Source organism: Pisolithus orientalis (genome assembly GCF_024613125.1).
Source record: "Pisolithus orientalis strain OTSU chromosome Unknown F5J12scaffold_3, whole genome shotgun sequence".
In the NCBI taxonomy this organism is placed as follows: domain Eukaryota; kingdom Fungi; phylum Basidiomycota; class Agaricomycetes; order Boletales; family Pisolithaceae; genus Pisolithus; species Pisolithus orientalis.
The window spans coordinates 22,621-50,236 of NW_026260784.1; the positions used below are offsets into that span (position 1 = coordinate 22,621).

The 27,616-nt window shown below is 48.3% G+C and overlaps 11 protein-coding genes across 11 annotated transcripts; 3 read left to right on the top strand and 8 right to left on the bottom strand.

Annotated features, from left to right (window-relative positions):
- Positions 1–49: 49 nt before the first annotated feature.
- On the bottom strand, positions 50–916 carry F5J12DRAFT_800105 (uncharacterized protein). Its single transcript, XM_051744309.1, has 5 exons — positions 744–916; positions 512–652; positions 440–450; positions 357–371; positions 50–302 (listed from the first exon to the last, which is right to left on the bottom strand). The coding sequence occupies exons 1-5, from the start codon at positions 853–855 to the stop codon at positions 210–212; spliced, it is 372 nt and encodes a 123-aa protein (XP_051603975.1). The 5' UTR covers positions 856–916; the 3' UTR covers positions 50–209.
- F5J12DRAFT_800110 (uncharacterized protein) lies at positions 832–3,258 on the bottom strand. Its single transcript, XM_051744310.1, has 8 exons — positions 2,702–3,258; positions 2,444–2,620; positions 2,251–2,393; positions 2,029–2,197; positions 1,792–1,973; positions 1,647–1,722; positions 1,500–1,595; positions 832–1,436 (listed from the first exon to the last, which is right to left on the bottom strand). The coding sequence occupies exons 1-8, from the start codon at positions 2,888–2,890 to the stop codon at positions 1,245–1,247; spliced, it is 1,224 nt and encodes a 407-aa protein (XP_051603976.1). The 5' UTR covers positions 2,891–3,258; the 3' UTR covers positions 832–1,244.
- Positions 3,259–3,359: 101 nt separating this feature from the next.
- F5J12DRAFT_800121 (uncharacterized protein) lies at positions 3,360–6,109 on the bottom strand. Its single transcript, XM_051744311.1, has 8 exons — positions 5,617–6,109; positions 5,461–5,567; positions 5,070–5,381; positions 4,621–5,015; positions 4,122–4,568; positions 3,998–4,050; positions 3,887–3,941; positions 3,360–3,819 (listed from the first exon to the last, which is right to left on the bottom strand). Exons 1-8 carry the CDS (start codon positions 5,989–5,991, stop codon positions 3,569–3,571), a joined length of 1,995 nt encoding a protein of 664 aa, XP_051603977.1. The 5' UTR covers positions 5,992–6,109; the 3' UTR covers positions 3,360–3,568.
- Positions 6,110–6,276: 167 nt separating this feature from the next.
- On the bottom strand, positions 6,277–8,338 carry F5J12DRAFT_800126 (uncharacterized protein). The gene is made up of 6 exons (XM_051744312.1): positions 7,948–8,338; positions 7,569–7,885; positions 7,235–7,521; positions 7,008–7,182; positions 6,597–6,953; positions 6,277–6,544 (listed from the first exon to the last, which is right to left on the bottom strand). Exons 2-6 carry the CDS (start codon positions 7,854–7,856, stop codon positions 6,428–6,430), a joined length of 1,224 nt encoding a protein of 407 aa, XP_051603978.1. The 5' UTR covers positions 7,857–7,885; positions 7,948–8,338; the 3' UTR covers positions 6,277–6,427.
- Positions 8,339–8,497: 159 nt separating this feature from the next.
- F5J12DRAFT_762106 (uncharacterized protein) lies at positions 8,498–9,943 on the top strand (the record flags this gene model as incomplete). The annotated part of the gene is made up of 5 exons (XM_051742137.1): positions 8,498–8,935; positions 8,959–9,061; positions 9,110–9,266; positions 9,313–9,730; positions 9,785–9,943. 5 exons carry the CDS (start codon positions 8,498–8,500, stop codon positions 9,941–9,943), a joined length of 1,275 nt encoding a protein of 424 aa, XP_051603979.1.
- A 1,299-nt stretch (positions 9,944–11,242) lies between these two features.
- F5J12DRAFT_290838 (uncharacterized protein) lies at positions 11,243–12,910 on the top strand. Its single transcript, XM_051738754.1, has 7 exons — positions 11,243–11,661; positions 11,729–11,789; positions 11,849–12,012; positions 12,073–12,159; positions 12,219–12,601; positions 12,658–12,678; positions 12,728–12,910. Exons 1-6 carry the CDS (start codon positions 11,394–11,396, stop codon positions 12,673–12,675), a joined length of 981 nt encoding a protein of 326 aa, XP_051603980.1. The 5' UTR covers positions 11,243–11,393; the 3' UTR covers positions 12,676–12,678; positions 12,728–12,910.
- Positions 12,911–13,096: 186 nt separating this feature from the next.
- F5J12DRAFT_779557 (aspartic peptidase domain-containing protein) lies at positions 13,097–15,015 on the bottom strand (the record flags this gene model as incomplete). The annotated part of the gene is made up of 6 exons (XM_051742383.1): positions 13,097–13,617; positions 13,670–13,736; positions 13,796–14,469; positions 14,526–14,585; positions 14,635–14,723; positions 14,777–15,015. 6 exons carry the CDS (start codon positions 15,013–15,015, stop codon positions 13,097–13,099), a joined length of 1,650 nt encoding a protein of 549 aa, XP_051603981.1.
- Positions 15,016–15,849: 834 nt separating this feature from the next.
- F5J12DRAFT_290778 (glycoside hydrolase family 15 protein) lies at positions 15,850–18,183 on the bottom strand. Its single transcript, XM_051738753.1, has 6 exons — positions 17,914–18,183; positions 17,415–17,842; positions 16,877–17,357; positions 16,378–16,828; positions 16,228–16,323; positions 15,850–16,171 (listed from the first exon to the last, which is right to left on the bottom strand). The coding sequence occupies exons 1-6, from the start codon at positions 18,067–18,069 to the stop codon at positions 16,026–16,028; spliced, it is 1,758 nt and encodes a 585-aa protein (XP_051603982.1). The 5' UTR covers positions 18,070–18,183; the 3' UTR covers positions 15,850–16,025.
- Positions 18,184–20,482: 2,299 nt separating this feature from the next.
- On the bottom strand, positions 20,483–21,678 carry F5J12DRAFT_888204 (uncharacterized protein; the record flags this gene model as incomplete). The annotated part of the gene is made up of 4 exons (XM_051747238.1): positions 20,483–20,973; positions 21,041–21,271; positions 21,339–21,576; positions 21,631–21,678. The coding sequence occupies 4 exons, from the start codon at positions 21,676–21,678 to the stop codon at positions 20,483–20,485; spliced, it is 1,008 nt and encodes a 335-aa protein (XP_051603983.1).
- A 518-nt stretch (positions 21,679–22,196) lies between these two features.
- On the bottom strand, positions 22,197–25,005 carry F5J12DRAFT_888205 (uncharacterized protein; the record flags this gene model as incomplete). The annotated part of the gene is made up of 6 exons (XM_051747239.1): positions 22,197–22,307; positions 22,361–22,977; positions 23,029–23,131; positions 24,017–24,341; positions 24,408–24,522; positions 24,576–25,005. 6 exons carry the CDS (start codon positions 25,003–25,005, stop codon positions 22,197–22,199), a joined length of 1,701 nt encoding a protein of 566 aa, XP_051603984.1.
- Positions 25,006–25,322: 317 nt separating this feature from the next.
- F5J12DRAFT_779560 (uncharacterized protein) lies at positions 25,323–26,645 on the top strand (the record flags this gene model as incomplete). Its single annotated transcript, XM_051742384.1, has 8 exons — positions 25,323–25,351; positions 25,403–25,479; positions 25,533–25,593; positions 25,645–25,721; positions 25,750–25,886; positions 25,995–26,140; positions 26,170–26,323; positions 26,436–26,645. The coding sequence occupies 8 exons, from the start codon at positions 25,323–25,325 to the stop codon at positions 26,643–26,645; spliced, it is 891 nt and encodes a 296-aa protein (XP_051603985.1).
- Positions 26,646–27,616: the final 971 nt, after the last annotated feature.

The window sequence follows — 27,616 nt, forward strand, 5'->3', positions numbered from 1 at the left end:
GTTCAGCAGTTTTCAGGGTCGACAAGTTGACGCAATCTTAATAGTCAATATCGACACACCCGATTTTGAATAGAACCAAAACATCCAAGCACGACAACTTGAGTACAAATACTAGTAGCACAAGTACTACAAAAAGACAGTGCAGAACCACCACCACTCGAAGAACCTCCATGGGTTCAACCACTTTGAGTCTGCCCTCACCGACACGTCTAGTCCGACGCCGATCCTCTGCGCCTCGGAATCGTTTCCTCTCCGCGAAGAACTCTTTCTCCTTGCTCCTTGACGTTTGGGTCAGCAAGTGCCTGGATGATGTTACGTCAGGGTTTCATCAGCGAAAGTTCTAATCGCCTGCTTACACTTCCTCGAATGACCTATTATGTATGTCGTTCACAATGCACAGTTAACGCCTGCTCCGAAACTCGAATAAAAGGCAACGTACCCTCGCATAACCTGGATTCAGCCTAGTGAGAACTTCGAAAGAGGAGCTACCAGTACAATTCCCAACACCTACCGTATACCCTTTCTTTGAATGATGGTTTCCTCTGCGGAGGTAGCTCGACGACACGAATATTCGGGTCATCCCAGTCGACCTCCTCTGGTTTCCGGATCTGGTCCAGAGGAACTTCGTGGCCGGAACCAGGACCTGCAGCAGCTTCATTTATAGAATGTATGCGTGGGAGCGACGACCGACCGAACATATCGTGGTTAATTCTGAGCATTTCTGGGACGAGAGATGCCCTCACCTTGTTGTGACGCAGTCGTCACTGAAGTGGGCTCTGCAACATGCGAGGAAGGTAGCGGAAGTTGTTTCTCCCCAGTCGCTTCAAGTCTGGGTGCTACGTTCGGGAGACTCATAGACAACGTTCAAAGAGTCAACGGCGAAATGGTAGTAAGAAGTCTGCTCAAGCTGATGGAGTACCGACCTGCGCGTCGATTTAAGTATGTTTCCATCACGTGTCATGACATCATAGATATTGAAGGATGCTCCAAGACGCTGGTGGGCTTCAGTGGTGCATGTAAAGCATCCATTGGCTACACCCTGCGCAATTGGCGAGATTCGAAGACCTCATGCGTACCCCGCTGAAAGTTGGAATATATTTACAGGTGCTTCAAGCTGGATGTGTACTAAAATGTTGCATCCAGGAAACAATGTCCCTCAAATGCGCGACATCTACCAGAGAGATTTGCTTCCAATTGGGACGTATCTTCCATAGGTGGTGACAAGTTCAGGGTTGCTAGACGGGTCACTGGCAAGGTAGTTCGGATACGAAGTCGAGTTCATCCGAAACTTTTTCTAGACCGTTGCCATGAAGCGTCAGACCAGAACCGTCCCCAATCCACCGGTCCGTAGCAAACTGTACAGGAACAACCGTTCTCATTTCCTTGAAAGGCGACTTAGTGAGGTCAGTCGGGGTTACCGTGAGCACCAGGCAATCCTACAAAAAGTTTCAACGTTCGGTGAGCCGTCGGGAAGCACGGGAAAAGATGTCGTATCTCACTCGCACTGAGAATCCTCCTGCTCTGAACCCACCAAGGATTATATGGTCGGCTATGAAGACCTCCCCTGAGTAGGCCAACCAATCTGAGCCTTTTCCCTGTTAACCGTCACCGATGAGTGTCGTTTCACGCACATGATGTTGACCTACGATGTACTTGAAGGCAGCTTCTCCGATGCAATCCACTGTCCACATGTCCGATTTCGTGCCAAACATCAAGGCGTTACTGATAAAATTTGTTAGAACGTCGGCCTCCTGGTTACGTAGATCAATAAAATTCAAAATGTTTTCTCACCAGATGTCTACCGTCGTCTGTCGCATTAGCTGTATCCGTGTAATCTGCCTTTTTCGCACGAAAGGGCAAGTGAAGGGTGCTAATGGCCTGAACGAAGCAAGAGTAGTAGACGATGCGTGGAAACTTAGGTAGAACGGGATAGGGAGTTGAACGCAAAATACTCGTGTGGCAGGGAGATGTAGCTGTGATGAGACGGAATGTCGAAGTGCGCATATAAAAACATTGGGTGGATTCCACACCTTCACAGTTACGTCTTGACCGCAATCGATTAGCCAGTATCGTAGAAGTGGTCACCTTCCATTGAACTGTCTCGTTCAAGCCGTGGTGCGGGTGAGTCACCAATGGAGGCGGTATTGCGGATGGGGGCCGGGACCGTGGACGATATAGCACAGGTGTGACTATGGCCCTGTTGACTGGATTCATATTCAACGGAGTTTGGACGTGTGCACGACTACGTACCAGTCATCTTTCCGTAGAAAAGCGGACTTTACTATGTTAGGCACGTCATCAGGCTTTACCACTAGTGCTGTAAGTGCGTAGTGGATGTAAGCACGAAAACCAGGAAGACCCGACAGGTGTGCTTCATAGCTTGGGGGTAGTGGCTACGTGGGTAATGAGGGCTGCTCGATGAAAAGATTGGAATAATACTCACAAACGTTTTCTCGCCATCTGAAAAAGTCGTGGGGAGCAACAGACTGAAACGCAAGGAATTTGGGCAAGGTGAGTTGCGTAGCCGGTCTTTCACCCAGAGAATGTTTTTGTACGAGCATAACTTGTACGTCGTCGTCCCACTACCAGCCACTTGCTCCAGCTTCAATACACCTTCGATCTGAAAAAAAAAAAATTAGTGCGAATCACGAGACTCCGTTACCCCTGTTGATACCCAAGGGGCACGCCGAATCAACATTACCTGGACTTCTACACCGGTAACACCTTCAGTCTTGTAAACATCTACACGCCCTTGGATGAATGTACCGGGACCACAAACAGGATAAGAAGCTTGCTCGTCTTGCCCAGACAATCTCAGGGTTACACAACCATTCTTTGACTGTTTGACGAACTCGCCGGGCAGTCTGTTGGGTCTCAGCCGACCATTCATGGTTAAGCAATGTTCCTCTGCCTGAAGCGAAGAAGTACAAAATGGTGGACGTGGCTGGTCGCGGGGGCTGCCGGCGTCCTAACGCCTGGACAGATGGATCGGTCGGGTGATTTATGGGCAATTGCATTCACCATATGGTGTCCCTGCTATACTTGAAACAGCCTTCCCACTCCGCTCACCTTTATTCCTCGGATGACATTCGACCGGTTCAACGTATCAAACATTAACCAACGATCTCTCCTCCGATTCTCAACTACCTTGGTCTGTCAAATATGAGTGCTTGGAAACGTTTGTAAAATGGCCTGGCGAGTCCAGTGGTAGAAATGAGATTTTGGCTCGCTTGATGTTATGTGCCGTCAAGAACCGGCTGCGGCCCAATCCACCATATGGTACGGATGACTAATATGCTTCGTTCATCACTCGTTTGGGTGAGTTTGCAGACCCGTGAATGTCATTATTCACGGTGCCCCATCAGTAAATCACTTTTGCTGCAGAGCTGGCCAGAGCTGTCCAGCACTGGACAGAATCCCTAGGACTACCAGCTCACAAAGTGGTCTACTGATGCCGTAAGTCTGTCAGCAACACTTGCTTCACGAGAACAAATAATACATAGGATACATGGTCATCATATGATGACGTAGAAATACAAATCCCGGAAGAGATGCACGATGCAACAGCTCATGGTCCACTCTTCCCGCGCACTCTTGCAATCGAACTGCGCATTCCCTTGATGACACCAAGAAACCCTGGTTTGATGTACACCGAATCCGCAAGCACGTTCCCGTCCGCATCCCGATATATACCGTCCTTTTGTAGCTCGTGGAGGTGTGTGTTTTGATTTCTCCGGATGGCATCAAGCCATTCCTCACAGACCTTGGGGTTGTCAATCATCACGTTTACCTCCTGACTATGGAACCACGATTGTGTGTCTGGTGCGAGAAGGAGGAATTTTATTTCTCCTCCGTGTCAGACTCGAAGCGTATACGTGTGACTTACCATGATTCCCACTGCCGACGATGCCTACAATATCGTCGATGACCATCAGTTTTATCTGCAATACGTTGAGATGATCCCGCCACAACACTTGGAACCGATGTAGTAGCTTACATGACAATTTCGTTTTCTTGCAGACGCATTGATAGGCTTGTTCTGATCCTTGCCTGCGTCAAGTGGAATTGAGAGGGGAAGATAATCAGTCAGTATCGAAAGATTCGGAATGGTAAGTAATTACCAGTGTACCAAAACATCCTTAACTTCTGCTTTCCCTGTTCGTCAAGCTCTGCGTACATCTTCTTGGCAACCTGTTCATTTGTGCCACCTTGATCAGGCAATGCCTCCCCTCCGTCGTTAAATCCGACGTCTATATAGAGGGTGCATTCAACGCCCCGCCGAGCGGCTTTCAACACTGCTTCGACGACTGGCGGAGCATTGAAGGTCGGGCTTTGAATAAAGACCTTCTTTTTGGCATACTTTAGGCCAGCCAACCAGGCGATATCTTGCGTATTGTGCAATGCCTGGCGCGGGTTCGTTGGTGATCCTCTCGGACCACGATTCACAAGTGCCATCGGGCATTCGTCATGTATCGCGTGAAGCACGTGTGGTGTATACTCGTCGGCCAGAGCTGGCGTTTGCGGTACAGTGGCATAGGTGGCACGTGTGTTCGGTTGGTTGCCAGCGTCTATGTTGGATCTCAATGCGGCATGCCGTGACTTATCGAAAAGGACACCTACTTAGATGTTCCGTAACAGTTTGATATCTACCGGAGATGAAAACCTTGTCAGCTTCGGGTGGCGTATCATTGATGGGATGATCTTGCTGTGCAAACCTGTGATAAAGCTCAGCACCCTTGGAACCATCAAGGTTGTGAAGCGTCGAGTATTCGTTATCCATTCCAAATTTATATCCGCCCATGGGTGGCTGGAATGGCTCGTTCAGCAACGGTAATGGAGGATGCATTGGTTTAGACCAGCAGAGGAGCGCCATATCGTACAAGCTATCCACGATGGGACCTTCGAGGTGCACCATCATTTCCATGTTTGGGCGGTCTTGGATGTTGTTCGATGCTACCAGTGCAATCTTACGGTCTACGATCATAAACTTAGTATGAAACGTTCCAAGCAGCGGGCTGTGGGCGCCATCAAACAATACACCTTGGATCGTTCAACCCAAATCTGCTCACCGATGATAATTCACAAGCTCGAAGTCTATCCATGGTATTTCACTCCGTTTCGGTAACATGACCACTTCCTTCAACCATTCCTCTTCTTCGACGTAAACACGGTTGTGAGTGAACATCTTGAAGTGTGCCCGGTCGTACATGGCTTTCACGACCACTCTTTTTCCCCTCCGTTCCGCGCGTCTTGAAAGTTCTTTCAGGGCTTGACATATTTTTTGTGAAGACGTGGATGCCTGCCAAAAGTTGGTGGCGAGGAAGATCTCGTGCCGTGCCGCGACAATACAGTCATAATGATGTTGCATGATGTCGGGTATCCTAGAGAAGGCAATAAGTCCCTGCGAAATATCGAGGCATTCGGCCCTGGTCACCAAGCGGATTCCCTGAAGAAACATACACGGATATAACGGACATGGTGACGACGCCCCTGGAACCAAGCAACGGGGGTGATACGACACCTGACCACAGCTCCTTATCGATGGCCGCAAGTACGTCCACATACATCTTTAAGGTCTTGTTAGAGGTAAGGGTGTGCAAGATAACCACCACACACCTTCAGGAACAGATCGCTTGGTCGTCTACCAAAGTCTCCGCATTCCGCAGCTCTGTCGAGGTCAGCTTGTGTTGGTTCGGTTGAGAGTGATGAGAGGTCTGGTTGTACATGGTACTTCTCGCGTGTCGAGTGCTCCTCTTTCGTCGCTGTGTCTTGTTGCACCCCTACAGACCAGCTGCTACCCCTGTCCTTGTGCTTGTGACGTCGGTAGTCGCGGTACAATTTCTTCATAATTCGACCAGGGGAAGAGTCCTGGGAAGAGGCGAAGGCAGTCGTGACTGTCTCCTTGGAATGAGTGATGGCGTAGACTCTGTCCGAAACTTGACGGGTCTGCTTCTGGGTCATGTTGGACGTGATAGCGGACGAACAAGGCATTGAGGAGCAACAATAATTAGATAGGTTTCAAAGCCGCAGAGGGTGTACACCGCATACTGCGGGTGGGTGATACCTGCTTAGCCCCATTTCCGCAAGCCGGACGCTGACTGCGCTCAGCGCTGAGGGGGCCCCAAACACCACTATGACCAAATGGCCAGCTGTGGCGGTGCCAGTCGTGTCACAGACTGACACAGTACCTCTTAGGTAATCCGGTAGGTACACATGGGCGGTAAGCACTTGAGCGCGGGCACCAGCAATCGTTTTGATATTTTAATAATGCAATGCGTGGGCTTGTTTTAGGACACAAGACAAGAACCATTATGATACTGTGTCATGACAAAGTGATGGATATGTGGTACAAGTCATACTAGGACGAGAGTCGTAAATATTATAATTAGAATACCTTCATAACTTAGGGGAAGCGTGCCCTATCTAGTCAAGACCTATCGATCCAGGGGTGCGTAACGAGTCGTATAGGAACAGCATAGTGGACGTCGGCCTCCATCATCTTCATTGGCCGAAGGGGATTGACTAATGACAGGACGATGTAATCCTGTGCAACAGCCATGTTTTAATATACTCTCAGATTACAAGAAGAAACAGACCTTGACCTCCAGGATAGGCGTGCTGAACGCGCTGCATGTGAGAGACATATCACATCGCAGTTCACCGTCCCAGCTCATACATACAGCATCCTGCGGAAGCATCTTGTCCAGTCTCGCTTCATCGCCGACGATCAGAGATCCTCTTCCGAGAATCTCTTCTTGCACAGCTTTTGAGTCTGGTCCACGCACCGTCGTTTGGCGGACTAAGAAGACATGTATCGGCTCAACGATCAGCTCCCCCTCGTCATCCTTCTCTGGAGTTGTCGCCCTTCGTAGGCAGGATATCGGACCGCAAAACGATAGGTGGAATGGTATGCTCTCTGCCATGGAAAACACCCTTACGGATGGAAGGAAAAACTGGGCAGCACGTCAGTCCCACATAGCACGCACTGTCGATGAGTGATGGCTTACATAGCACTCCGCCATAAAAAGAGAGCCGTTGTTGCGTAGAAAATCGCTATTTATCGACCATATTTCCTCTTGCCATTCATCTGGACATTGTTTCAAGGACGAAAAGTATATGGGGGCAGGTCGTGGTGGCCGTACTCTTGGTTTATATCGAAGATGAACATTCATCGACAGGTCTCTTTGTGGGTCGTGAGCTCCTTATCATCATAACGCATTCAAGGAGTGCAAACCTTGCGGTCCTTAAGCAAAATAGTGAACCTCTTTTCTTCCGCAGGAGGATGCTCAACGTATAAACAACGGCAGCACGGCGTGGACGCGTGATGGAGAATGAAGGAGGCAGGCGAATATAACGCTCGTTTTCCTTGTCCCAGTAATTTGCAGGAAAGGACACTGAAAGTGGTAGCATGCCGGGACAAACAGTTTCTACGTCGTCCATCTCCCATAATGTACGTTGCTGGGAAAGAAGCAATGTAGAAGATACCCGCGTTCCTTCTTTGATAAAAATATGACCTTGGAGCTGCTTGACGCTCAGGATCGAACAGTATATTAGGAGCGAGCACAAACCTTGGCGGACACAGAAACGATTTTTTCTCTGTCGGCGGGTTCGAACTCGCCATGAACAGTGCTGCAAAGGCCAAAGACTGGAGCACCTTCCTCTTCCCGACATCCATGAAGCATGAGAGACATGCCATTTTCCTGGTAGCTGAACCCCACGCTTCCACGCTCGTACAGCGTCTGTCTAGGCGTTCGCTGGATGCAATGTTCTCCAGGTAAAGGCATCGAAGAATAATCTGGTGCTGGCATGGAAGGGGAATAATCTGGTAAGAGGATTGGATCCATGATAATCGCCATGAGGCTTCCCAGGCAGAAGGGATGCGTAGCTATTGGATGTGAGGGAAGAGCGCTGAGTTAACGAAACCGATACTAACAGCGGAATACATACATATATACCTGATGAATCAAGTCACGCACTACTGCATTCTAGGCTAGGAACCTGACAACGCCGTCAGAGACCAAGGGGCGGTGACTGAACAGGCCTTCACACAGGTTGGCCCAGCAAGGGGTAACTGGTGCCACCCACCGCCGCCCAAACGTCTGATCGGGAAGCGAGGCTGGAATCATTAGATGATAGATCAACAACACCTCTGTTTGAACATCCAGCTTGAGCGCTGAGGGCTATTCCTTGTCATCAATCCATCGATACAGTTGCTTTTGGTTTCGTGCAATTGCACAGGAGACCAGACACCCACTTGTACTGCAACTGTAGTACTTGGAACCGGCTTGGAACAAGCCGGCAAAAGCCGATGAGTAAGCGACGATGACATAATTCGTGCCAGATCCCATATTCCCATATTCTGATGTCTCATGTCCCCCGCGAGGCCAACCTGTCGCCACGGGAAGACTCGAGAAATTTGACATCGTCCTCAGTGAAGCTTTATTTCTTGCGCCCACCATTATTTTCGCCCTTGCTACTTCATGAAAGGGCCTGAAATATGGCCCGCCTCTTTGTCTTAATCTTCCTTCTTGCGTTTCTTTGCAGCGTCCGGGCTCACTCGCAGTGTTCGGCCATCATCAACAAGTTCTCGGCCACATCGGCAGAAGGAAGTTGGTTGTGGGGGTGGGTATGGGGCGTCGAAAGTTCTGTCTCAGTCGTGGATCGCTCCCCCCCGGTCACCTATCATTCTCGCCCTGCATCATTTGGCCTCGAGCTCAAAGACCCTCTGCTTGGATACGTTATCCCACTATCGTCGTTTACGGTTTCATGTCCTACCAATGATACGTCTATTAAGGCCGAACCTCCGAATTCTGGTTGTCCACCGCTTTGTTCGTCTGGCGATCGCCACCCGGATCCGACTGAATCGTGGATCGCTCTTGTACAACGTGGTCAGTGCCCTTTCGTCGACAAGGTAAGCCATCGATCATGGTCCGATGTTCTAGCCAACCATTACCTTAGGTCCGGGAGTCGCAGCGCCTAGGTGCCAGAGCCGTTGTTGTCGGCGGTGAAGACCCTGACATCAGTGGCATATCAGACACTCTCATTAGCATGTACAGTAAAGGTCCGTCTGGTATCTCGCATTTCGCATCGCTCAGCTAAGTTTTCGCAGAAGACGCTTCCGACGTTACCGTCCCTTCGACCTATATCAGATATGCGGATTATCAGGAATTAATTGTATTAATCGGATCTTCGACTACCTCCCACGCCGGCCTGAAGACACTCTCACTTTTGATCACCGCAGAGTACCCGGCTTGGGAATGGTATTCGTCCGTATCTGTCCCTCTCATGCGAGCACTTCTGACGGCTGTACAGGCCAATTTTGACCTTTGTTATCATTCTGTTTCTCCCTTCTTGTCTCACTTTTGTCACTCTTCTCATTCATCGTGTACGGATCGCTCGTGCCGCTCTGCGCGACAGAGCCCCAGAGCATCTGGTCAAGAGTCTCCCTTGGAGAGTTTGGAACGGGACGACTTGGGAAAAACATGAGGGATCTGTACCTCACCTAACCGCCCTATCATCGAGTACGGTGGATCTCGAGTCTGGTGCCTCGCACTCGGCTTCATCTCACGAAGCAGTTGAAGACGCCCATATACCCTGGTATGAGACGCAAATCGAATGCGCGATTTGTATCTCCGGGTTCTCAAAAGGCGACCGTGTTCGTGAACTTCCCTGTCATCATATTTTTCACCTTGAGGAGATTGACAATTGGCTCGTCAACCTCAAGAAAGTTGTAAGCAGATTTCAGGTACGCGCGGTCCCAACCTGATGATGTCATTGCTTGTAGTGTCCTGTCTGCAAAGCTGATGTAACCCAACCTTGGAATACCTCCAAGCTGCCGAGTCCGTCTGCAGTGGTAACGGAGGGTGAGGATGCTGTGGATCCGGCCCCTCCGACAGAACACACTCCACTACTTCCCTCGCGAGATCGGGTTGTATCTTCATGACCGAAATGATTCTGGTACTGTAGCCTCTGTATGATGTGTTAACCCTCCCTCTGTTTCATTTTTGGGCTTAAAACTAACTCGTGTGAGGAGGTGAGCAAGCGTGCCCAACGACCGGCAGTTGGCTTTGTTTTAGCTATCGTGGGGTCACCGTGAGATTGTTAAACGTTATTTGGAAAAAAGGGTGCTGCAGTCGCATGCACACTTCATTTCCGTCTTTAACAATAACAATGTCAAGAGTTGCAGGTACGAATGGAGGGCAACCACTAAAAATACCAGACAGCAGTACTGAACAATTGTAAAGGTCAGAGGGGGAGGCTCCAGGATTGGTCCGGAAGCCATCGTACTGCCGAACCCACATGTTCTTATTGTTCAGTACCAATTTAGGCTCGCCGTACGCGCCAGGGTGTCCTCACTGAGCACATATGAGTGCAGAAACGTTTCCTCGTACACAGTCAGTTGCTTTATCTACACTTACCCCCTCAACACGTGTGTTCAAAGTCAATACTTGCGGAAAGGGGTTGGGGACGCAAATACTAACGTAGATATAGCTGTCAACACCTTGGCACTAGACCGGTTTCGGACCGTCATTGTTTCACTTGCCCGTCGACTTATTTCACGATTCATAAGGTAAGCACGTTCATGTGGATATTTCCCTACTCTTGTCTTTCATCGCCTTGGGACTTCAAACCGCGAGGTTTCACTTTTTCTCCTTGTCCATGACAAGAACAAGGACCACTATTCTCCGTCTTGACGAGTGTGTTCTTCTACTCCTTGTCGCATCTCTGTCTCTCCACTTTTCCCAAGTCACCAGTAGATGCTGAGATCGAAAGGCAATGTCCACTAGTATGAAGCAAAGTAGGTCCCTACTGTAGTATCGTTGTTCACTCTTGACGGAAGAGGTTTAGCTTGTGGTGTCAATCAAGACGTCCGCTTGGCATTCGACAGTGCATACGCTGACGCTATGCAGAAACGCTGCAACATCACCTGTCGATTTTATCAAGCTGGATGTTGTCGGAGGGGTACTTCGTGCCCATTCTCGCACAAGTCGAGTTGGTCCACTGATTTCCATCGTCAATGTCGAGAGAGTAGATGGCGACTGACTTACTCCGTGTAGTTCATTCGCATCGTAAACTACGAAATTGCACATCTCAAAATCGCGGTAAGTTATTTGGCGAGACCTTAGCAGATCCACAACGATAAGTAATCGTGACCTTTCTTGACATCCTTAGTGGACTTTCCCCTATCACAAGCTCCTCAATTACCACTTTACTACCCTCAGAGTGCATCGACGCTCCCATTTTCCTTGTGGCACCCAGCTTATAGTTCGTCACCTCCTCTTGTGTGTGCTCCGCGATGTACAACCACCGCAGATCCCATTCTACGCGATGACCCGCACGATACCTCGTCCTCTGAGGGGTCACCCTTGTGCGTGAAGTTCATCAATCATGATATGCACGCTGCATTTGGGAACCTCGAAGATTCTAATCCTCCTGCTTCACCACCACCGGTGGTGCTGTACCGACAGTTTTCAGCTGTGCCTCGTTATCCAGAACCTAGTTCCACGGAATGGATGACTTACTTTACGTCTTGCAATGTGAAGGTTGATCCTTTCGGACGTTTTGTCATGCCTCCGTTCGAGGCACATTCGCTTGTGCAGTCGGCGGTTTCCTGTCAGGACAAACAGATGCCACGGACGCGAAAGCCTTTTGCATATCAGAGTGAGTCTGTTCCTCCTTTGGGATGGTGGATCATCTAGACTGGTCGCGCTGACCCTTCGTTGCTTAGCGAAGCCTTGTCGATATTTTGTGGCAACGGGTAAGTGTCAGAGTGGGGATAAATGCACGTTGTAAGTCTGCAGATTCAATATAGCATCGTTGACTTCTTGATACCAATCGTGCATGGCAGTATACACGACCCTCGATCAAGGAAATCGACTGAAAAATTTTCTAATACCTCCACGAGCGTGGATGCCAGAGAACTAGAGTCAAGAAAAAATCTTTGCCAATCGAAGGATTTCTACCCAATCACGTGGCGGGTCATTGGCGGCGGTGTCATGATGGGTGGTGAACGTGAGTGTCTTCGAGGCGAAATGTGCCTAAATTTTTCACCCGTGCCTCGATCGTTGGCAGGGAAAGTCTGTGACGCTTTTATTACTGGATATTGCAAGGACGGAGATGATTGTAAATTTGCACATGAAACGGAGCTGGAGCTGGACCGTGAGCTTTATGCTTCGGTTGCAAAAATGCAACTGCCATTGCTAACTGTCTGTTCGTAGCAATCGGGTGCCTGAAAGTGAGGTCCGAGGCTGACTTACCAGCGGCTAGGGTGTTTCTTTGTGAGGCAAATTCACGAGAGTCGAACGGCACTGGGGAAAAGCCGGCGCTGAACGGTCCGCAAGGCCACTCGCAACTAAAAAGACCATGTGACGCTCCTACATCTGCTGCGAAACTACCAGTTCCAGCGGAAACCTCTCAGCAAAAAACACCCGGAGGGATGCCTCCCGAACAAATGGATCTCGGGACACAGGAGATAGGCGAGGTCGAGATCACCGAGACCAGCACGGTGAAGCCGCCATCGACCGTTCCTCATCGGCGGACGAGGTCTATGGTTGGTCCTCCGTCGTCGTTACATGCCGAGCCAATTGTAGCCTCACCAAGTGTAAGTGCGTTTATGCAAGCAGCGCAGACCGAGGTTGACGGTCTGCTCCTAAGCAGTTCTTAGCGGAATTTTGAGAGGTTTGACATTTTATTGTACACCTTTGTACTTTGTACCTAATTCGACAAGTATAGGGTAAATGCAGTACAGCCCTCCCCTATGACTACTTGCAACAGTACTTGGAAGATTCCCTCTCGACTTCTCAAGGCAACGGAGATTATTCTTCGAGAAGAAAACCTTCTTACGTACACGCCGATCGTTACGCACTACAGCTCACAACAATATTGCAGATAGCAACGTCGAAGGGTCAAATCGCCTTCAAGCTCAGCACCAAGCTGTCTGCAAGAGTCATTCCCAAAAACATACATTTGGCAAGGGCAAGCAGCTCTGCGAAAAAAAGTCGTCAAGTAGCCAGCTACCTTGAACTCATGTTCTATCTGACAAAACTGCTCGAGGCTTGGGCCTACCTACGCACCCATTCTAGCCTTCTATTCGCACTCATGGACTCCGTGAGAAAGCGTCCTTGCCGTATTCTTCCTTGAATTCGAGAGTAGACGCTCGCATCGGCTGCATGACCAGGGTTGCAGTGCTGTTGGAATCGTGAAGTTGTGAATATGGACCGTTTCCGTCGGTGTCCGGAGGGTTGACCCCTTGCTTCTGCCGTGCTGCCATTTTTCTCATGCGCCTACGCTTGCAGCATCTCCACACACAGCACCCGGCCAACATAGACACGAACGCAAGACAGCCAACGAGGATATATGGCCATCGACTCAGAACTTTCTCTTCATATTGCTGTTTCTTCTCCTCAGCCGTCTCCGGAGAGTGCTGCTCCTGTGAGGAAGGCAAGAGAGTATACTGAGGTGAATTGATGAGGTTTTGGCCACCAGTCCGTGTTTCAATGAAGTCGTTTACGGCGGTCGCTTGGTCCGTGAGGGGTAGCATTTGGATATAGGGTTTATTGGAGTTAGATCCGTCCTTGACGAGGTTTCCATAATTGATGAGCGTGTAGATGTTACGTACTGACGTGCCAAATTGGTTGATAACGTTCTCCGAAAGTCTGTCAATACTCACAGAATGCCATGCCAAGAATCATGTCGTATTCACCCAGCAAACTGAACGCCGAACTGATGGGTTGGAACTGTTACATAAGGCGTCACATAGAAGTTCGTTGAAACTTCGGAAGGAGAAACCGCTTACAGTTCCAAGGCAAGCAGGATTTCCATTGGAAAACGTGACTCCGAAATCACTGGAAGATACATCTAGGGGATGGATCGGATACGAAATCCCACCAAATGTGAATGTCAGATTGATCAGTTGGCCGCACGGTACTAGCCAAGCTTGCTGGGAAGTGGACCATTCGGCACCCTGTACGCGTCCGTAAATGGCATCTGACATCGAGCGAGGGACTTGTGGTAGCGTGAAACCAGAGTCAAGGACGGCAACCAATTGACCACTCGGCGCCTTCGGCACGATAGAGCTGATTGTTATTGGTTGTCCATCTGGTCCAATCACACCCACACTCTTGTCCGTCAATACCTGCCAGTGTTGGTCTTGATCAGTGACCTCGTATACCATCTCCACCGCCAGCTGAGGCATGGAGGTTACGTTCTCGTAACCTGGGACGAGCTCCGAAATGGTAAATTGACCTGTGATGTTGCTACTTGGATCATTGCGGCGACTAAGCATGAGAGTGATGTAGTCGTCTATTGAAGATGAGTTTTGCTCAAATATTCGGTTGATTGCGTTGTTTCCCGCGTCACCGTCAAGTTTCTTGTAAATAGCGGAACCAGAATTGGGACCAAGTCCGATGAGACCGTCGTAGCCCTCAGAATGGATGTTTGTTGAGAAGGTCGATGTGTTTGCGACCAGAACTGTAAGAAAAACGTGTTAGTATAACGAGCTCGAGAACGACGAGGCTGAGACAAACGGAATGCTTGGTCGTCTACGCTGTAACCAGCCATGGAGAATGGGGCGGTATACACGTCGCCTTTGCAAGTGATTGAGTATATAAATCTTCTGTAACCAGTAAAACGTACCAGCAGCATTTCCAACGGCGTAGGATAGTGTCAAGGATTTACCGGTGTCTTGAGCATTGGGCACGGAACCAGTCACCCACAAATCCGAGCTGGTGAGTGGTGAACAACACATTGGTGGGTTCATAATTGGCTGAAAGCATACCTTCCAGTATCCAGCATGACAGATATCGTTTGGCCGCCCAGAGTGATATTAGTGTAGTAGAATGAGTTTTGCGTATTTCCTACAGGAAGAACATGGCTAGACGATGACTGTCGTGCCACATGGGCATGGGGAAGACCACGGGTTTGTGGGGAAGTGCGGGTTGAGAAGGGGATCTTGAGAGCGAAAGCCGAAAACGAACATAAAGAACAAACAAGAGAACGCAGCAGAACGGAATGCATAGAAAGAGAGACAGAGTTGGAATCAAACAATAGCGGAAGTCCAAGGAATGTTGTGGGAGTAAAGACCGGCAAGCGTGCTATGCGGATGTGAGGGAAGTATCGCGAGTGGAGTGCACCGTGTACAGTATTGGATCCGAGTGCCAATTTTCTGGGATGACAACCGGACTGACAGCGCCGCGTCAGACCCAATCACAATCACATACCTATATACTTGTCTCGATCTCGCGTCAAAGGTGTGTAGTACCCCCATTGTCACCTCAAGAACCGGTATAGCTTACCGGGCTTTATAATTCAAACAGAAGTCTCCCTTCGCAGTTTCTTCACCGGCGCCCCGCCGCGGCGTCACCCAAACTGCGAGATTGTCGCGAGAACATATTATTGCTACATGGGAAGGACCGCCGCAGAAGACATTGCTATACCGGGTGGTATGATGTGTAGTACAATTCTACCAATGGATTTTGTGGCATGTTGTTGATGACAACTTCTAGGATTCATTCAGATCAGAAATACCTGGGAAGTATATGTAAAAACTGGTAATAATCTGTGCCAATAATTCGTGGTACTAGGTCCGGAAATTGACGGTTACCAAGTAGATCAATAACGCGGTGTGAAGTCTGAACGGAGGATTCGGGAGACCATTGAATATTTAGGAATGGCATCAACGCCTCTCATGAAGTTGGAGGTTTGCAATGTGGTCAAGGTCTTTGTAGAGGAGATGCATACTTGACGGCGGTTCTCGAATAATCACCATACGAGAGTACATGAGACAACAGGTTGATCGTGTTAGAAGTCGGCAGACAACTGTCTCAGGACACACCAAATACCACTTTTTGTATGTACTCATTGAAATATACCTTCCACCGAGTGCCGCGAGGCACTTCCAGTCACTGAAAAGCTTACCATGGACATATATTACCGAGCCCAGCCCACGATGGATTCTATCCAGACATAATAAATGACTGGCCTGACTTGGGATATTGCAAGTTGAAGGTCGCTGTTCTTCAACTTCTTCATCGCCACACATCATCCAGAGTCTGAGAACCAGACTCAACCGTCGTAAACGCGTTGTTCGGGTCCGACTCCCACATCACGGAATTTGCGTCTTTACGAATATACTTGTACAGGATGGGTGTATCTGCCGGGAGTGAAACCGTTGCTGTCGAACACATACACGTCAGGAAGGCAGAAAAGGGAAGATATGACATTGCATACTGCTCCAGATTGGATAGTTAACAGAAGACATCGGGATTGCAGTGGATGGGTCCCAGTTGCTGAGAGCCGGAACTGAACCAGTAAGGTATATATTCTCTATACTAATGTCATTAGCAACCCCATTCAGTACACCAGTGTAATTGCACGTACCCCCGAACACGGTCATTGCATCAACATTGAACGTGACTGAAACGGGAATGTAACACATAGAGGGGACCGACAACCCCTGGGCTCCCCAAGTCACCGGTGTTTGTCCTTCAAGTGCCGCGAATGCAGTCAACGCGGACGCGTAGCTCCATGTAAGATCTACCGCACTAACAGGAGTTCCATTGGTTCGGCTGTACTGTTCCGCAAGGCTCCCATCGGAAGGCGTGTAATTGGCATTGATAGCCACGAACTCGTCTGCGAAGGATCGTATGGCACACATCAGCGTCCCGTAAACCGAACTCGAAGTGGTGTATGTGCCAGTTGATATCGACATATCAAACATGCGGAAAAAGTCCAGAGATATATCTGTCACACTCAAATACCCTTGCTTGTCCCAAACGACAAGTGCATCATATAACTGCTCCGCGACTGCAAATGTGGTAAGATACCAAGGCTACACAGTAATGAGACCTCATCCAAGACCATAGATTGATCGACACACGTTACCGCCCTGATACACATCCTCGGGGTACCGGCCGGTCGCAACGGCCCCGTTTTCCAGAATTCCAGAGTTGATAGTGTACATGCTCCGGAAGGAGTCCACATATACTTTCAGGTTCGCCAGTGCCTTGTCAGAGCATGGCTGATACGTCGTAGCATCACAACTAGCATCGACATCGAAGGTATGGATAGAAGCGAGGATAGTATTAGCATCGATGCCAGAGCGCTGCACTCCAGGATTGGCAACGATGTACCCTGATGTGGAGTTCCAAAACGACTGCCGTACGTGAGAATCCGATAAATGGGCAACATTGCCCCTCACCTGCAAGAAACACAGCAAACGATCGGCTTGCAAAGAGTAGCTGTTCGAAAGGTCGGAATGCCCGGGAGTCATAGCCAATATCGAACCCTCGCGAAGGGCACGGTGCTGCACTGCTGAGGTAAAGAAAGAAAGGGCATAAACCTCTTCCCATAAATCATACCTAGAGGGCAGGGAAACATAAGCAAATCACCCCAAGAGCAACCCAGACGGTGCCCACGTGGACAAGTTCCAGCCACTAGCGACGTAATCCAGATCGAGTTGAATGATGGGCCAAAGCGTGCTTGTCACGTACGAGGTATTGTTTTGCTGAAGAAGCCACTTTGCATAAGTTAGAAGAGTTGTCACACGCAATGCCGGTCCGTCTCGCTGAGGACGGCCCCATGCAGCTGTGAATGCGGTCTTGTTAATCATAAATTTGGGTTCGCCAAGTCCACCTGTAGTGATGTTCCCACTTGGGTTAGGAACTTGCTGGATGCTCGCCTCGGCGGTCACGAACATGTCAATGAGGCTCGACATAGACCCGGCAGGACCGCCACCGGCAATAAGTTGATCAACAAGTGCCTTAAACACAAGAGAAGAGTCGCGCGTCCAAGTGTAGAGATAGTCTGGGTTAGAAGTGCTGGGGCTAGCGATGACAACCCCAGGCTGAACCACCGGACGTTTCATTAGCATTCAGGCACAACCTGGCACTTCACCGAGAGGATTCGGAGACTCACATATGCACCTGACGATTTCGCCCCATCTGGACCAATGTTAGCAAGTAACCCAGCCTGCGCGATTGGAAGCTCTTTGGCAGCATATGTATCTGCGATTGTGGGTTGTTGTAGGGTCAGCGCACAGGAGTTCAACACAGACGTCGACAGAGGACGCATGGACACGATTCAGACAGGGACCTTGAAATCGTGCACGTGTTCACAATAAGGGAATTCACAGCGTGTTTTCGTGCGTCGTTTTCATGCGTTTTCGATGCCGTTTTAGTTGACCAGGTAAGGCCGAAAACAGCAGTTTGCTTTGATATCCCCCGTTTTGGCAGTTTTCGAGGTTTGAATATGTGTAGATAAAACATGTTAATTATCTTGAACAAGTCATCAGAAACCATATGCCTCACACCACAGAGAGGCAGAAAGCTACAGAAGCCCTTCTTGATGTTTATCTGGCTACTCTACTTGCTGAATCTCACTCATACCTTGATCCCCCAACCTCTTCTGACTCCAATTCTGTTGGAGTTTGACATATTTACCTCAGTCATGTTCCAGCAAGCACAGCATTACATAATCGAAAAAGCGTACACTTTTGCAGTTACTTATTTACCTGCATCTCAGCTTCAACAAACTTGAAGTCTGAGGTGAGACTCATACATTCTTTCTACAGGACATTTACTTATCTACCTAGGATAATCCTTCCTTTCAGGTAGCTAGTTACTTAGTAGCTTCAACCAACTTGAAGTCTGAGAATAATCCTTCTGTTCAGTCCAGTACTTGACTCCCTCTGCAGTTCATCAACCTTCAAACAATTCCAGTGGTTCTGAGAGTACAAGCTCTGAATCATCTGATGAACACCTGCATGGTGCCTCCTCAGCCAGTAGTGCTGTGTTGAATGCCCTTCCATGGTTATACTTGCAGTGTTACCTAATAATTTACTTCCTGGCTAAACTGTCTGCCCAGTTCCAGTGCCTACTATATATGGTAATTGCACAACTCATTGATGACTTGTGCAAGCCAAAAAATGCAAAAAATCACACAGCCACTGAAAGCTGTGCATAGCCACTGAAAGTGCCTACCATATATGGATGAAAGCTGTGTATAACCACAAAAGTGCCTACCATATATGGAAACAGGTTTTATATAGCACAAGGCAACTATGCAACTCATTGATGAGTTGCAATGGCCTGACACCAAAAAAATCACACTGCCACCAAAAGCTGTGTATAGCCACTGAAAGTGCCTACCATATATGGGTGAAAACTGTGTATAGCCACAAAAGTGCCTACCATATATGGAAACAAGTTGTGCATTGCCCAAGGCAACTACACAACTCATTGATGAGTTGCAATGACCTGACACCAAAAAAATCACACTGCTGCTGAAAGCTGTGTATAGCTACTGAAAGTGCTTACTATACAGCCCCTAGGGGAATTATAATTACAAACTCCCAACCATAATTTTGGGGAAATAATGCTGGGAATCAATAGATGTGTCCATTGGGGTGTCCCAGGTGACATTTGAATGGAATCAGTGGTTGGAAAAAAATATACAGGGGGTAGAAGGACAGTCAGACCATGAAGTGGTATCTCTTTGGAAATACTTCTGGGAGGCTGGAAATCATTTCCATTGTCTTCAGTGGCATTGATAACACCCAGAACATCCATCCCTGGCAAGCTGGCACCCCCTCCTGATGTTACTGGATTGGCATCCCTGGGGTATGAGGAGGGGATCAGGTATGTCAATGAAGCAAATATGGGGACCTTTCTAATGCAATTCTGATGGTCTTGTAATGTCATACAGATGGGGTAGACATGATTCAGACAGCCAGATCAATCTCTGAAATTGCTTTGATGGAGTGAACATGGGGAGGGGGGGGTAACATATCTTACATGGATATTCTGACACCTAGGAACCCTGTGACAATTGCCATCATCTGTTGTGACTTTCAGGCCCTCCAGGACAACCATTCCTGATAAGCTTTCATGCTTCCTAAATTTTACAGGATTAGCACCCCCAGGATATGAGGAGGGGGAACAGGCAGGTCAATTAAATGACACATAGGATCCTTTCTGGTGTGATCCAAATGGTCCTTCCATGTCATTCAAGTGGCACAGATGTGGTATGGACAGCTGGATTGATCTGGAATTGTTTTGATGGAGTGAAGCTGAAGAGGGGGGATCATGTTGGGGTCAGGTATCATCCCAAGATGCCAAACATGTTGCTACCTGATCAGACTACACTAGGCAACACTGGGATTCAGTTCCACAGGAATGGAACCACAATCTATATCAACATTGCATTCATCACTTTCACCCTCTGTACCCATATCTTTGCCTTCCCCTCCCCATCCCTCTGCTTCCCTGCATGAGGTGGTCCCCTAACCCTCCACCCTATGCAAGGCCTTCCCTCTTCTTGCTGGAGGCTCTTGAGCATTCTTTGCCTTTGATGACTTCTTTGTCTGTGCCTCTTTCAGCCTCTGCCTTTCTAAGATGAGGGCCTTGCTAGCCAGCAGTTTGTCATATCCAGCATGCTCCAGGAGCTCCATCTGCAGTGCATTCCTGGGCTTTACCACTTGAGATGCTCATCTCCTGGCCTGCTGCTGTTCCTTCTCAGTGGAGATACCCTTGATCTTGTAGAACTTGGGATTTGTCACCAGAACCACCTTCTCACCCTCCACCTGCCATGTCTTCCCAGGACTCTTTTCACTCCCTTTGGTCGCATCAGGTAATGTCTGAAGGACAGAAAATATCCTGCCAAGGTGGTCCAGCACCTCAAACTCCTCCAGGGGCGTCCTGTTCTTCATCACCTGGTGATACTCCCAAATATAGCCAGGCTTCGTCCAGAAGACACTCCATGGTGACCTCTGTGAAGGTTGTCCTGCTGTGGGTCCTGCAAAAAACAGATTGACCCTCTCTGAAAAGCTTGACTGTTGGTGACCAGCCCCTCCACTCCTGGGTATTTCTGCATTGCAGGCCTTGAATTCACAGGCATGTATTGTCCTGAAGGTCTCATTCAGAGTCCAACTCTGAATGGCATCTTCCAAAGATGTTGACTCTGTTTTTCCCTCTGGACCTGTCAGCCAAGTCACATCCAACTGGATCCAAAGCTGACAGGTAAACAGAATGAAAAGTTTCCCTACCATTGGCCCCAGACTGGACAGTTGGGCCAACCACTTCTAGTCCTGCATGATCAACCAAGGCTGCAGTTGGATGGTCCTTGTCAATTTGGTCCACATCAGTCTGCTGCCAATGGGAAAATTGTTCCACTTCATCCAGAGGGGGAATCCTTGGCCAGGCAGGTTGTCTGTTGCCCCTCTTCAACTTTCCATCCATCAGCTTGAGTACCTCCAGGTCATCATGATCCTGAACTTCTGGAAGATGGGGAACATGATGCAAGTCCAGGTCCAAAAGGAAGAACATTCTGAACTGCTCACACACCCTGGAGACCTGGAGAAGGGCCATGAACTCTCACATGGAAGTCAATGATTATTGCAGTGGTGGACATGCACTGAATCATGTGGCAGATGATTCCAGTCAGAATACCAAGGTTGGGTGGTTCCAGTTCCCTGAGAGAGATCTGAGCCAACTGGAGGGCACTGATGCATCCAGCCATAAATTCCAACCAGACTTTGGTTGGGATCCAGAGAATAGGATTGGAGGCTAAAAGCTCTTCCATCTGCAAAGATGGAAGCATCAGATATGACCATGATCAAGCTTGGAAATGCATCACCCTTTGTGGCACCACCAGTGTTGCCTGCTCCATAGCAGCCCCACTCATCCTGTACTTGTCTCACACCCCATATGACCTCTTCTTTGCATCTCCAGAATACATGTTGATGGCCTGCATGCATTCCCTGATGAAGTTGTTGTTCAGGGCATAAGCATCCTTGTCCATGACAAAGGTGGGGCTGTTGTCATTGGGTTGGATTACCTCATAGGCCAGATTATAAGCACTTCTGAATGTGATGTGAGTTTGCCTTGCTCACTCCTGTGACATCACTGCTTGGATCCCCCCATACTCTCCAAGCATTATCCACCTGCCCCAAAGGAAGCTTCCAGGGCATCCAGTCTCCACAGTCCCACAAGCTTTTCATCACATGTGGGGTGAATGCTGGTTTTCAAGTCAACCAAGAGCTCCCCATTGGCCCTGTCTACCATGTGGGACCAATCCAGAGCTGCAAGTCCATGGAAGAGAGCTTGGACTGGCATTTGAGCTGCTCCCAACAGGGTGGTTTTTGTCCACAACTTGATTCCCTTGCATTCCAGGACAAAGAAGAAGGAACCATAGTTTGCAAATCATGAAGGGTCCTCTCCAATGATTGCCTCCATGGTCTTCTGGATCTGCTTCAGCACTTGCATAGAAAAGGGGACTGCTTTTGGCTGACCAGCCTTCTTGGTTTTGCCACCCTTTCATGCCTTGAACTGCACTTCCTTCAGAGTGAGAGAGACATATGGTGCACTTGAAACATTGGGATGTGTACAGATGCTGGAAGTAGGACATGCTCCCAGAAAAAGTCAAGGACCTCCTTTGGGATGTGATTGGCATGCTTGTGCATCATCTCATCCCTGTGGATCATCCTGGGAAAGCAAATGTAGACATTCATGGTGCCAGCAGCATTGCTCAAGGCACCAAACACTGTGTGGGGAACTCCACACAAAGGAAATGCCATGGTCAACCATTTGGTATGGCTTCCAATGGCACTGGAATCTGCCTCTGACTGAGGCACAAGGATGTTGATGTACACATGATTGTGCTTGTGCATAGGAGCCTTTTCCTCAATGATGGGACCAAGGTAGATGGGTAGGGGTGTGTTGAACTGTAGGGAATGCATCACCCATATGAGACTGTCATTGGCCATGGTGACTTCCAACTCCTCTGGAGTCACCAACTTGTGATCCAGCTCCAGGTCCAGGCAGATGTGATGTCCATCCTTGTGCCACCCATTCACAAAGGTGTTCATGAGACATTCTGAGGTGCTTGAGCCAATCTCAATCATCTGAGAGGCACCCAGTATGACCACATCATCCACATCAACTCTTGATGGATGGGGCACCTGCAGGGCAAGGGAGTAATTTCCTGTAACAAAGCAATCAGAAGAGGGCACCAGGGCAGAATATGATCACTCACCAGTAACATGGTCACTGATTTGATGAGAAGACTTGTAGTTAGCTGGAACACCTACTTGGAGGATATGGTCTGACAATCTGATGGGGGGACCCAAGTAGAACATCTGGTTCAAAGAACTCAGCAGATGATAGCCATAATCTTGAAAGGATGTCCACATCCCAGGCCAATAGTAGGGCTCCTCCACAATCTCATTGCAGTTGCAGTCCTGGTGCAAGCTTTCCAAGACAGGTCCTCCTTCATACTCATCAAACTTGCAATTAAAACACTTCCATTGTTGACCCTGGTATGCAGGGAGGTATACTGGTGGAGTTGGACATGGGAAATGGTACATCATTCCAGCTGACCAGTCCTTGACATGCTTGCATCACTGGATGATCTCAAGGGGATCATCTGGAGTGGATTCCTCTTTGACTCAATGACCATGGGCAGCCTGAGGAGGAAGTCAATCCCTGGCTCTGGCCCTGCTCACATAAGGGTAGTGCCAAAGGAGGTCCCTGAGACACTGAGACTTGGCATCCAGAGGCAAATGATGGTCTTCACCTTCATCTTCATTGTCAGTTGGAAAGTCACCATTGGAGTGCACATAGGGGTTCACTACATTGCTGGAGTCATATTCCCTTTGGCAGTGAAGGCAGTTTGCCCCAATGACATTCAACTCACAGATGATGGTAGCATGTTGCTCTCCAGATGTTTGGTTTTCCATGTCCATGAGGATGTCTTCACTGATGGCTTCAGTGTCATCCCACTGTGTCCATATGTGGCCAGGGGGAAGGGTGGTTGTGGACAATTAATGATAGTCCTCCCAGCACCTTCAACAGCCCTCCTTCACCATGACAAGCATTCTAAGGTGGAGACAATGACCACAAGGAATTGGAGGGATGTGGATGCTAGGCCTGCCATCACCAGATAGCCCTCCTCTCATGAGTGACTCCATGACAAAGGGTGCAATGGGCCCACAGTTGAAACTGTTCTGTGACCAATTGTACACCTGCACATCAACTTGGGTTGGGTTGATGGCATCAAATCCATGAAGAGATGCTATGCATGTCCAGTAGAAAGGGCCATTCCATGTATTCCAGTCATGGTGCAGTGGGTCATAGTATGGATGGGGGGTTTCTGGGATGCATTTGATGTGCCTTCCAAGGATGAATGCAAGGTTCAACCAATAATCAAAGACTGCAACAAAGAAGTGACTGTTTTGCATGACCACAAAGGCAATGGGAACAGATGGATCAGCAGGATGGGAATTGAAGAGATGGTGTTGATGAAAAAATTGAATCTCCTGTGCATCTGGTAAGGCATGGGTGCCCCCACTGACAGATGGAATGGCAGAGAACAAGTCAGCATAGTGGACATGCATCCTGCCCTGGATGGCATACCATTGGGACAGGAGATGAAAGTTGAGGATGCTGGCATTGATCCAAGTTTCATACCAGAGTGTCCCTAGAGTCTGGTAGGCCATCACCCATGTGGTAGGCCTGGCCATGGGACACACTTTCAGAAGCAATCATAAGCAGACAGAGAGAAAGAGCACAGAAGAGACTCACTGATGATACCATGTACAGAAGGTGCCCCTGACTCCTGACTTGAGTCTTGATGGGGTGGATGTGATGGTGCAAGTGATAGGCCATGCACATTCACCAAGGAATCACCAGAGGCATTGCTTTGACACTCCTCATCTGACCCACTCAAGTGGTTTATCATGGCCTGGCACTTCTTGTGTATCTGGTTCACTTCATCCTCATCAACAGAGGAATCTGGATCTTCTGGAGGAGTCATTACTCTGGAAAGGAGACTGCCCATTATTACACCATAGGATGGGGACAGAGGAGAAGAGCATGCTGAGTCTGAATGATGAGATGGAGGAGAAATGGCTTTCATGACATTGTCAAATGCATGTCTGATTTCACTTTCATCAGTGGAGGATGTGTTGGAAGCAGCTCTGAGGGCTCTCTGGGAACATGTCTGGGGTGCCATGGCAGTGGAATGTTGGTTATTTGCTGATCCCAAACACATAATGCTACACCCAATGCAACAAAAATTTTTCAGGGTCTGCTCTGGCTAACTGAGAGTTGCAAGCAATGTCATGGGTTCCCTCTGACTTTTTACTTTGCCTCCCAACCTGAATTGGCCCCTCCATCCAATGAGACCTTTCTTTCCCTTCCATCATCCTCCAAGCTAAGTGGTAAGTCTCAATTAGACACCAGCAGTCATTTAAGCTCATCCAGCCAGTGACAAACCTCACAGGTGCAGGTGAAGACATCCTGGATGGAAGGGAGGAAGTTCCAGAGCACATGACCCACACCTTCCAAAGAGGTGATAAGTAAGAAAAGACTGGATGGGTATGTTGTTTGCTGATGGAAGCTTTAATTAGAATCTTTGTAAATGGCAATGATGGCAACCTGTGGTATGCTGTGATCAAGGACATCAGAGTCCAATGCTTGAAGAAAAGTAATGTGAGAGATTTCCAGTGCCATGTGGGTGTCCACCCTTCTGACATGCAGTACAGAAGGCATGGATTGAAGTGCAGTGGTACTACAGCAGGAGTGATATAGGAGACAAAAAGTGAGCCAGTTGTCATTGAGTTCCTTGTATCTTTGATTCACTCACAAACAGAATGAGAAAATACATTGGCAACAATGAGCTGGTTCTATTGGACCACAATGACATCATTGAATTACAGGCCATTGTGTGTAAGTCATCCCTGAATTTTCTATACAGCTTGGAAGCTCATGGAGAGCATAGTGCTGGCAGACATCACACCCTTCAGTGCAGAAAGGTGTTTTGGTCCTCTGATAGGACCCAAGGATATGTATACATGGTGGACTGTGAGCACACATGGTAAACAAGTCATCCAGGTATGGATGAATGGCATGACACCCATTTTGAAAAACTCCTGACATAAACTACACCCCATCAGGGTCCCTTCCATGCTTGCTCTGTCTGTGAAAAACCATATAACCCAGACAAAGCTCAACAATGGTATTGTTGAACCTGCAAAAATTGGTTTTACTGCAGTTGTTTACAGAAACTTGCAAAAGAAAGCACCAGACCCCTGGACATCACAAAGGAAGTCCTTAATGGGACAGGTCTCTCACTGCAGGATATTCAGGTGTGTGTCCTGTGCATTCCAATATGCAGGGGAAATGAGGGTGGTGTGGTGGGCAATGGTGAGGTTATGATGAGTATGTGGGAGGAGGTCAGAGCAGCACAGATCAGGCAGAGATGGGATGTTGAAACTGGTCTGCAAAATCATATGACCAGTGACTTGCTCCAACAGGCACAGAAGTCATATGTATATTATCAATGCTCCCTCTGTTTTGCAAAAGGCAGAGAGTGTTACATATAATGTAGGCTCTTTCTTGACTGTAGAACCCTAACCTGAACAAATGCCAGCCATTGAACAGAAAGATATGATGAAGCAAGAGATGTCAAAGGAATTGGAAGAGGCCAGGGTGATGATCAGGAGGCTAAAGACTGCATTGGTAGTGTCAGATGCTGTGGTAGAACTGAATAGAGAGCAGTGGTGGGATCATGCACCAATATGTGATATTTCAAAGACTTTTCAGACTGTTGGCACCATAACACCTGGCCCCTCTACATGGATTATGACATAGAAAACACATGAGGCATAATAGGCAGAATGCATCAGGGACAAAAGATGAAAACTGGATCCAACTGATTTAGATGGCCTTAATTACATCAGTAAAGGTGGGTGGGACATGCTGAACAATGAGGAACATGGTCTAGCAAAATATAGAAAGGGGGGGGGGGTCAGGTGGTCATGCTCAAACTTGTCATATACCATCAGAGCAAGCATTTGTCAGGTTGCTACATCATGGATAGTCTTGCTGGCATTGGTAAATGTGGTTAAGACATGACAAACAATGATGAACATGGTCTGGCAAAATATAGACAGGGAGGAGGTCAGGCAGTCATGGTCAAACTTATCATATACCATCAGAGCCAATGTTCATCAGGTTTCCACCATCATGGATAGTCTTACTGACATTGGTAAATGTGGTTAAGACATGATGAACAATGACAAACATGGTCTAGCAAAATATAGACAGGGGGAGGTCAGGTGGTCCTGCTCAAACTTATCATATACCATTGGAGCAAGTGTTTGTCAGGTTCCTACCACAGTGGATAGTCTTGTCAACATTGGTAAAGGTGTTTCAGACATGAGGAACAGTGGTGAATGTGGTCTAGCAAAAAATAGACTGGGGGAAGTCAGGTGGTCATGCTCAAACTTATCATATACTGTCAGAGCCAGTGTTCTTTGGATTTCTACCACTGTGTATGGTCTTACTGACATTGGTAAAGGTGGTCAAGACATGACAAACAATGGCTAACATTGCCTGGCAAAATATAGACAGGGGGAAGTCAGGTTGACATACCAAAACTTGTCATATACCACTAAATACTGTGCTCTGCAGGCTTCCACCACATTGAAATCACCCACTGACATTGGTAAGTGAGGTTAAGATGTGCTGAACAATGATGAACAAATATATGGAGAGGAGGAAGCCAGGTGGTCATACTGAAACTATCATATACCACCAGAACCTGTGTTCGCCATGCTTCC